The 9,711-nt window shown below is 33.8% G+C and overlaps 1 protein-coding gene across 1 annotated transcript; it reads left to right on the forward strand.

Moving 5' to 3' along the window:
* The first annotated feature begins 7,824 nt into the window (after positions 1–7,824).
* On the forward strand, positions 7,825–8,733 carry LOC128182173 (uncharacterized). Its single transcript, XM_052850780.1, has one exon. The coding sequence runs from the start codon at positions 7,825–7,827 to the stop codon at positions 8,731–8,733; it is 909 nt and encodes a 302-aa protein (XP_052706740.1).
* The last annotated feature ends 978 nt before the right edge of the window (positions 8,734–9,711 follow it).

Here is a 9,711-nt window from a genome sequence, read left to right on the forward strand (position 1 = left end):
CAATCAAAATTTTTCTTAATTTTCTTATTGCGTGTGTTCGACAGAGCTATATTTAAAATGGGTTTATATTTCAAGATGACCGTATTATCAGCTACCGAAACTTGATGAGAGAGAGAGAGAGAGAGAGAGAGAGAGAGAGAGAGAGAGAGTTTCCCAAACCCCAAATAAGATAATAATAAGCATTTGTATTTCTTTCAAGATCTATTTATGCAAACATTCAGAAATATCTACAACTTAAGGAAGTGCATTGATATTCATCAAAATTTTTTGGCATCATAATCACTTGATCAGATTCATTTATCTTTGTCGTTCACAGAAATTTCAACTTTAACCCATGCTGACAGTGAGAGGTTTTAGTTCTCCTTTATACATATATTAATCAAAAAATATAAATGATATAACATATTTTTAATATGCTATTAATGTGTACAGCATGCCTCATATAATATATCATTGGCGTCGGAAGCCCCCCCCCCCTTCACTTTTTTTTGCAAAGTTAGACCTAAGCATTAGGCACATAGCAGAATAGCAGAATAGAGGGTTCAGCGCAGGAAACATAATTGTTCCTTAATGTACCTTTGAAAGATTGAGAAGTTGGAGTCAAAGGCATACTAGCGCCCCCCCCCCCCCCCCCCCCCCCCCGAATAGGAATTTCGTTATTTTTGAAAAGAAGAAAATTTGGAAGGTAAGTTTTTTTTATTGGAACTATAGGTATACCCCCCCCCCCGGATTAGGATTTTCATAAATATTATGGCCGGAAAGATTTTTAGTTTTGGAAGTATAGGTTTAATCCACCCCCCACCCCCTCCCCACGGATTAGGATTTTCATGATTTTGAGAATTAGGGTTTTTTTTCTCTCAATATTTCTGAGGATCAGTCTAGCCGCCCCCCCCCCCCCCCACTTTCAATTTGCTTCCGACGCCAGTGTATATTCAAACAATAAAAGGCTTTCTTTGGTGATTCATTCGGGATATGAAGGTAGCGACATTACAGGAAAAATACATAACCCGCGTTAGCGGGTTATGTAAATTTTTCCTGCAATGATCGCTACCTTCATAAACCATGAATCATCAAAGAAAGCATTTTATTGTTTATATTAACATTTTTCTTTAACTAATTAATAAACTGATTATGAAAAGTTAGTAAAATTCACTAAATTACTGTTAACGTACATAAGTACATTAGCTAAAAGAAACAGCCAAATCGTCTCCTGTGAGACTTTGAGTCTGGCATCATCATGATTATTTCATGCAGCCCGGGATTTTATTAAGGTCGCTGTAGGTTCAGACCATTCGATAAACAGGGCGTGTTAATTTCAGTTTTGTCACTTTCAGCCGCTGTAGATTTCGACCAATCGATAAATAGGGCGTGTAGATTTCAGTATGGCTGTATCTATAGAGTTATGAATTAACTATAATTTTCCTTAAGAAATAGAGGAAATTATACTTGGTTGATGTAAATATCATATATTGAATAAAATTTAAACCGTGATCTACATGTATTAGAAAAAGTGTCATACAAATGGCTTCTTATATGTAAATTCAATCCATCAAAAACAAAGTTGTGTTCTTTTCTGTTATAAAAAATCTGTTTTCTAAATTATTTATTCAGGCGATGGCCTAGAATTTGTATCAGTCCATCATCATTTGGGTCTTCTATTGTCGCAAAATCCCGGATAGTCTGAATATGTTAATAATACTGTAAGCAATGGGTATAAAAAACTGGGTCTTCTTAAGAAAAACTTCAATTTTCGATTGGTAGGGAAAAGCTTTTATATTTGTATACAATGTACAACGTTTATAAGAACTCTCCTTGAATATTTTACAGTTGTTTGGGATGGCTGCACGTTATAAGAAAAATTTTTTTACAAAGTTCAATCGGCCGTCGCAAGGATTGTACTTGATCTCCAAATGAGAATCACTTTATTTTGAAACAGGCTGGAAACCTTTAAAAAAAGCAACGCTACGAAAAATTATATTTAAATTCACACAGGTGTGGTACCTGAATATCTACGAGAAATTGTTTCTAGTCGACGAGAAAACGTTTCAAAATAATATATCTGTAACAAAAACCAATATGATACTCCGAGATGTAAATTGGGAGAATTCAATCGGTCATTTGTACCAGATGCTGTCCGAAAATGGAGTCCTTTAAATGCACAAGCAAAGAAGACTTCCTTTATATTTTGTAATACTTTATCTTCAAAGGATTCAAATCCACCCCATATTCTTCATTTGGTAACCGTTATACAGGATTGTATTATTGTAAATCACACTGTAAGTTAGGACACGGCTGCTTGCCTAATTATGATTTATTCAGACGCAGTACTATAGATAGTTCCCTTTGTTCTTTTTTTCTTTTTGCATAAAATATTCTAATGATAGAAATAATGTTTTAAACCGCATGTTTGAATTTGATTTAACAAATAGATACCCACTTATTACATTCAGGTCATGAAATTTTTTTGTGGATCTTATCAATAATTATTTTGCCTCTTGTTCACAAATTCATAGCAGGTCTAAATAATACATATGTTGCGTGTATAATTATATTATTTTTAAAAAGTGTAAAATTACAGTTATGTTTACTACTGCACTACATACATGTATATACTACTGTATGTATTACCTACACTAAGTAATACCACTGTATGCATTACATAGTAACAAATCATTTTAACATTTTATACATTTAGTTAAGTTTAAAATTTCTGTTAATTTATATATTAGTAAATTTGACTACTGTTGTTCTATGCTGAGAGGAACTATAGTAAGTTGTTAGAATTGATTTCCGATCTACTTGAATAATTTAAAAAAAAATATGTTCAAACCAAAATTTTTTTTACTGAAATACCATGCACTAACATAAAATATTGCAAATAAACCATTTATGACCTAATTAAGTGGCAAGTGCACGTGCACGAGATAAGCACTTATTTTACCATGTAAATATCGCAGTTTCTTCTGCCTCCAGCTATAACTACTTTCTTCACGCAACTATCTCTTTACACTCTTGATATTGTTCATAGTTATTGTTTGAAATCGTGTAGTGTCTGGTACATGCATAAAGCAAAATCTGTTAACTGATACACCCCCATCCTTACATAATACCAAATTAGCGTGCTATACGGTTCGGTATGCGGGTCAGGTCAATACTTTCAGTAGCCCTCGTAGAGATATTAGATCTTGTAAGTGTAATATATCTATATCAGTCAATGACTCAAAAAGCATCAACTTCAAACCGTCTGCTTTGTCACTAATACTTCAAAGAAATAAATATCTCAGGATTTCTATAAATTACAATTCATTAAAAGCATTAATTACGTGTATCGAATTCATGCTATTATTGCATGTGTAATTATAATTGATTTATGAACGAAGAAAAATGCTATTAAATCTCTTATTTATTAAAGTGCATAGATCATGTAACGAGACAATAGGCAAACGCCCCCTCCCTCCCTCGCACTCCCTCCCCTCCCCCTCTCTTTCTCTCTCTCTCTCTCTCTCTCATAATATTGATTAACTAATAATTTACAAACAAACATCAAATATATTCATTAAGTAAATTACAATATATTTCAATACAATAGTATTCATTTGAAACCAAGTCTTTATAAAATCGACCCATTCCCCCTTTTCTCTCCATACAGTCATCAGGGCCTTGGAACAACAAAAATGTCACGACGATATCAAAATTTGAAGTATTATTCAAACAATTATCTTCTCGGCGATGTTATGGCATATTTAGCCTCATCTAAATAAATGACACCAAAAACGAAATGAAATATGTAACTGTTATGTTGAGCATATATCAGTATATTCAAAGTTCCAAGTTAATAGTTACTTGGTTGATCCACTATTTTATTGGACATTTTATCATTTCTAGAGAACAGTGTTACACTAGAAGTGGTCGTCAGATGTCCTACAAGTGATCTAATTATTTTGTTGGACTCATGAAAACAAACAACACACTCTGTGATAATTCAATTCAGGCCAGTTTGAAATATTTGAGGAACAATAAAAATGCCCCTTGGTTTAAACCCGTTATTACATGTTCATTCATTTGACGAAAGAATCTAATATCATTTATAAACATCATTTTATAAGCATGTAGTTTACTTGCCAGTTTTCCTGGCAGGTAAAATATCAAAGTATTTTTTTTTAAAGCCAGGCATTAAAACGTCCGATATTTCGGACCAAGACACCTTGGGTCACATATTTTTATTACAATGAAAAACATTAAAATACATATACCCCTACCTTATAAAAGTATTTGAAAGATATACCGGGTATTTTAATTACAAAGAATATATATAACGTCAAATGCCTGTGGTGCTTTGAAGCAATATGAGCTGTATTTTTTTAGAATTTTATTTTGCTGCAAAAACCTGCTAGTATGCTTAGTCTGCATTTAACTTAAACTTTTAAGAATAAAATTTTAAAAATTAAAAAACCTTTGGGTTAAAGGTATGGACTTTACATCTAATTCATGTAAAAATACAAAATAATTTTTGGAAAGAAGTTTTTAACAGCTGGATTCAACTAGACAAGAAATCATGAATGTTCCATTTGAAAACATCTGGCTCAACCCAAAAATAAAATTTAATAACAGTTCTTTTTTCTAAAACATTATTTTAATGCTGGTTTTATACATATACAAGATCTATTTGATAATGAGGGTATTTTTCGTAGTCTAGAAACAATAGAAAATCAAAATATAAAACAAATTTTATTGAATATGCAAGCCTAAAAAGAGCAATATTTGAAATAAAATTAAATTATTAAATATTATTAAATGAAGACAATATCAATGATATCAAATACAAGTCTTGACCAAGTATACCCAGTCACATAAATATCTTCTTCACCTATGAAAAAGGTTGCAAAGACGGACTTATTAAGGAGAAAATAGAGCCAATTACATCTGTACATAAATGGCTGGAACAAAATATTTGAACTTCCATTTAAAACTACTAAAGTGTCAAAACTCCAATGGCTACAATTTCAAATACATAGAATAATACCAACAAATGATTTTCTTCACAAGATTAAGGTTAACGAATCCCCAGTCTTCTCCTTTTGTAAAAGGGTTAATATTGAACACTTATTTGAAGATCGCTATTGTGTAAAAGAACTTTGGGAACTATGCAAGGAGTGGTTGTTAAGGAAATTTGAAATGCAAGTAACATTTGACAAAAACTCAATTTTATTTGGAAAATATAAAGAGAGAAATTAGTATAAAGTACATAATCTTTTTATTCTAATAATAAAACAATACATATTTGTAAGTAGATAACTAGATAGAAAGAAGTTCCAAAACTGAATTTTAGTGCACTTGAAAATATAATGAAAAACAGAATATCTGTAGAGAATACATTTTGCTTAAAAACTGTAGATTCTCAGAGTTTGAAAGGCACTGGCAAAGAATGTGTGACTTATTATTATGACATACTAGTTATATTTATCAGATTCAATACATGATATAAAGTACTACCCCCTGCACACACCCACACAAACACCTTTCTTTTAAGAATTTCTCTCTTTCATCTTATTTTCACTGACTAACCTCCTTTTTCAAGTAGTATACAGGTACATTTGTATACGAGTTATATGCATAATACATGTATATAGTATATGCAACTTAGGCCTACATTGTATTCTTATTCTTTAAGAGACAATCTGTTACATTGTGAGATATGTGTACTTGTAACCTTTGTATCCTTTTCTACTGTCTTTGTCAATAATTTTCAACCCCCCCCCCCAAAAAAAAAAAACCCCAAAAAAACAAAACAAAAAAAACTTTCTGATAAATAAAATTTGAAAAAATAAATAATTTTTGCCAGAAGAAAGATTTCTCTTCTAATGAATATATAGCAGTTCAATTTTTGTACAGGACGACAATAATTAAACTTTGATTCCATCAGGGCTTCTCACGCAAAAAATAAGGCTAACAGAAAAAAAATGACATTTTTGTCATTTTTTAGGAGAAATAACATTAACATTTTCGTAAACAAAAATCAGCATTTGAAAATTGCAGCTCATATTGCTTTACATGTACATATAATACTTGTTATATACATGTACATGTATATATATGAACACATATAATACAAAAAAATAGGGGTGGAGGCGCCCTGGCGGTGTATTTTTGGCAAGAGTACTCAGTCTATGAAACAAACAGAAAACGTTTGCTTACTTTTTTAATATTTTCCTGATGTTATCTAATTTTATTTATATATCACAGACGACTAAACTAAACGAGAAAATCAAACATTCAAACACGCGGAGCCGCACGGAACTGTTTGCGGATCCAATTTTCCTATTAGATGCTCATGATCTGGTGTCTTTTATATGCTTTGCTTCGTGAGTTGGGGTGATGAACATTTCAAGCTTCTTTAAAACATTGAGAATATTATTTCTACACAAGAAATGTTTATTTCACAATCTTAAAAATGCTCGAATTAATCGAAAATAATATAAAAAGTAGCTTGATTGATCAACAAATTTCAGATAATGAATGGAACAGCGTTAATTTCGGTTGATGAGGAATCGCAACAACCGCCTGTTAGTTTTTCAGACCTTCCTGACGATGTCTTGTTTACAATTTGTAGACAGCTGGACATTGCATCCTTGTCAGTGTTATGTCGAGTTTGTCGCAAATTGAAGGACTTGCTGAGCAGTGATCACGCCTGGCTACCGTTCGATAAGAATTTCAATGTCCTGCGTGCTGACAACGGCATCACGTAAGTTTCAGAATAAATCAGAATAAGTATCTGTTAGATAACGTATTTAGTGCCACCCTGTATATTGTGCACAAGTAGTGCTTACGTCATTAGATGTTGAGTTTTAAATAAACACATAAAACCTAACATGGTGTCAGAAGCTGGCGTATTCGAAGCCACAATTTCCACAAACAGAAGCAAGACAACACCAATCGAGTGATTATTTCGTCGAAAGAGCTTCATATCTACCTCAGGCTAAAGTTGCATATTTACCCAACGACACTGAAAGAACTATATATGATATTAGTCAAATTTGGCCCCCAACATTCGCTATTTTTAAAATGATTCTGGTACATTAACTTCTTGTGTTATTTTATAAAAGAGTTGACATGAAATATGTTTTTCACCCATTTATTTGATTTATATGCACCCACTGGCAGTATATGACGTCAGAAGTGACGCTATTTTTATAATTCAATCAAAATCAACCAAAAATTGACATTTTTCTTATCTTTTTTAGAATGGGAAATATAGAGCGACTCTATGAACAAGAACGAACTTTTTGTCACTTATAAGTATTGGAAAGATACATCTTTGGTGAAAATATTTTGTTTGCTCAAGTAGTCGCTCAATGTTTCCTTAAAGAAAAACTGCCTCAAAACAAGCCGTTTTATGCTAAAAATGAGAAAATGGCGGGAAAAGGTAAACTTTATGATGTCATATTTTTAAATTGTGGGCACTAAAATCAAAATGAAAATTATGAAATATTTCAAATGTATATTTGTACAAATAAAACAAACAATTACAGTAAAATGACAATGTTCATTTTAGAGGGCCATTTTAGACTCAAACCATATATAATCCTTTCACTGTAAAGTTTGTCACGCTGGTGAGCACGTTTTCTACGGCAGCCATTAGCAATCAGATTTGAACTTATTTATTTATCAGAAAAGTCTGAGAGTTTGACAACATTTGATGTTAGTGTGCATCAGAAATACAATATCAACTATGCACAATAGTGTATTGACAGCAGTATTTGCATTTTTATACCGAACGATCGATTCTGGGAAAAAACTACGGTGTGCAGTTTGTGACATTTCAAAATGTCTGTAGTGCGAAGTGAATTACCGATTCCTTTACCTATGAATGTGAAGGGAGACCTCAAAGGGAACTGGAAATTCTTTAAATCACAATGGATGAATTATGAAATAGCCACAGGCCTGGACAAGAAACAGGATGCAATCAGGATAGCAACATTATTAACAGTCATTGGCAAAGATTGTTATCATATTTATGAGAACTTAAACCTCACGGAAGAAGAGAGACAGGATATAGCAGCAGTTATAGAAGCACTTCAAAAACACTTTACACCAAAGACAAATGTTATCTATGAAAGATATATCTTCAATACAAGTGATCAACTGCCTAATGAAACACTAAATGACTACATCTGCAGGCTGAGAGAACTCGAGAAGTCGTGCGAATTTCGAAACATGACTGATGATATGATACGTGATCGTCTAGTGTTAGGGACCAAAGACACAGCATCAAGAGGCAGAATGTTAAGAGAAGCCGATTTAACACTGGACAAAGCTATAACAATGTGTTTGACAAGCGAAAGAACTTCATCACAGCTGAAGAAGTTAGAACACAACACCAGTCATACAGCCAATTCAGAACAAGCAGAAGTGAAATACGTCAGTTCAAAAGGAGACAAAGCCTATAAACCCAGAGGAAAACATCCATTCAAAGGTCAAGGGAAGAAACAGCAGAAGACTGTACAGCCAAAGAACAGTGCAATGGTTATTAAGTGCAAGTACTGTGGAGGCACACATCCACGAGACAGAGACAAATGCCCAGCTTTCGGACATACATGCTGGAAATGTAAGAAGAAGAATCACTTTCCAAAAGTTTGTAAACAGACTACTGTGAACAGTATCCAAGATGAAGACACAAGTGACTTGGACTCTGATTCTCTATATGCCGTGAATTCTTCGTCTGGAAAACAGTGATTCGTAAAAATACACATGAGTGCTAGTGGAAACAGTTCTAATGTTACCTGTCAATTGGATAGTGGGTCTACCTGCAACATAATAAACTTTAGGCAGTACGCTCAAATCATGCAAACAGGCGACCCCCCACTGAAACCTACCGAGAAGACACTAAAGCTCTACGGAGGGAAATCGAAACTCATTCCACTTGGCATTGCAACCTTTAAATGCCGGGTGATCCAGTCTGGAAAAACAGAAAATCTTGACTTTTATGTTGTCGAGATGGACCAGACACCTATCCTCTCAGCAGAAGCTTGTGAAAAACTTGGATTACTGACTGTCAATGTAGTTCACAAGCTGACAACTACGTCATCACAATTTAAGCCAATGTCCAAGGAACAAATTCTTGATGAGTTCAAGGATGTATTTGAAGGATTTGGTGAGTTTGAAGGCGAGTACCACATTGACCTTGACCCAACAGTGAAGCCAGTACAGAGACAGCCAAGAAGGGTACCACAAGCTCTTAAGGGAGAAATTAAGGAAAAAATTGAATCTCTAGTCAAAAGAGGTGTTCTCAAGAAAGTGTCATCACCCACAGATTGGATTAGTAACATGGTTGCTGTCAAGAAGCCTGGTAAACTGAGACTGTGCATCGACCCCAAAGACTTAAACTCTGCTATTAAAAGACCACATTACCAAATGCCAACTGTAGATGATATTCTACCTAAGATATCAAAGGCCAAAGTGTTCACTGTGATGGATGCAAAAGAAGGTTTCTTGCACGTGAAGCTGGACAAGGAATCCAGTCTACTCACCACATTCTGGACTCCATTTGGAAGATAACGTGCAAAAGAAGGTTTCTGGCACGTGAAGCTGGACAAGGAATCCAGTCTACTCACCACATTCTGGACTCCATTTGGAAGATAACGCTCTGGACACGTTTTCCATTTGGACTCTCATCAGCACCAGAGGAGTTCCAACAAAAGCAGCATGAAGTAT

Source organism: Crassostrea angulata, chromosome 4 (assembly GCF_025612915.1).
Source record: "Crassostrea angulata isolate pt1a10 chromosome 4, ASM2561291v2, whole genome shotgun sequence".
NCBI lineage: Eukaryota > Metazoa > Mollusca > Bivalvia > Ostreida > Ostreidae > Magallana > Magallana angulata.

Excerpts from the sequence above, each read along its gene's own strand:
- LOC128182173 (XM_052850780.1), top strand. The coding sequence starts at position 7,825 with ATGTCTGTAGTGCGAAGTGAATTACCGATTCCTTTACCTATGAATGTG.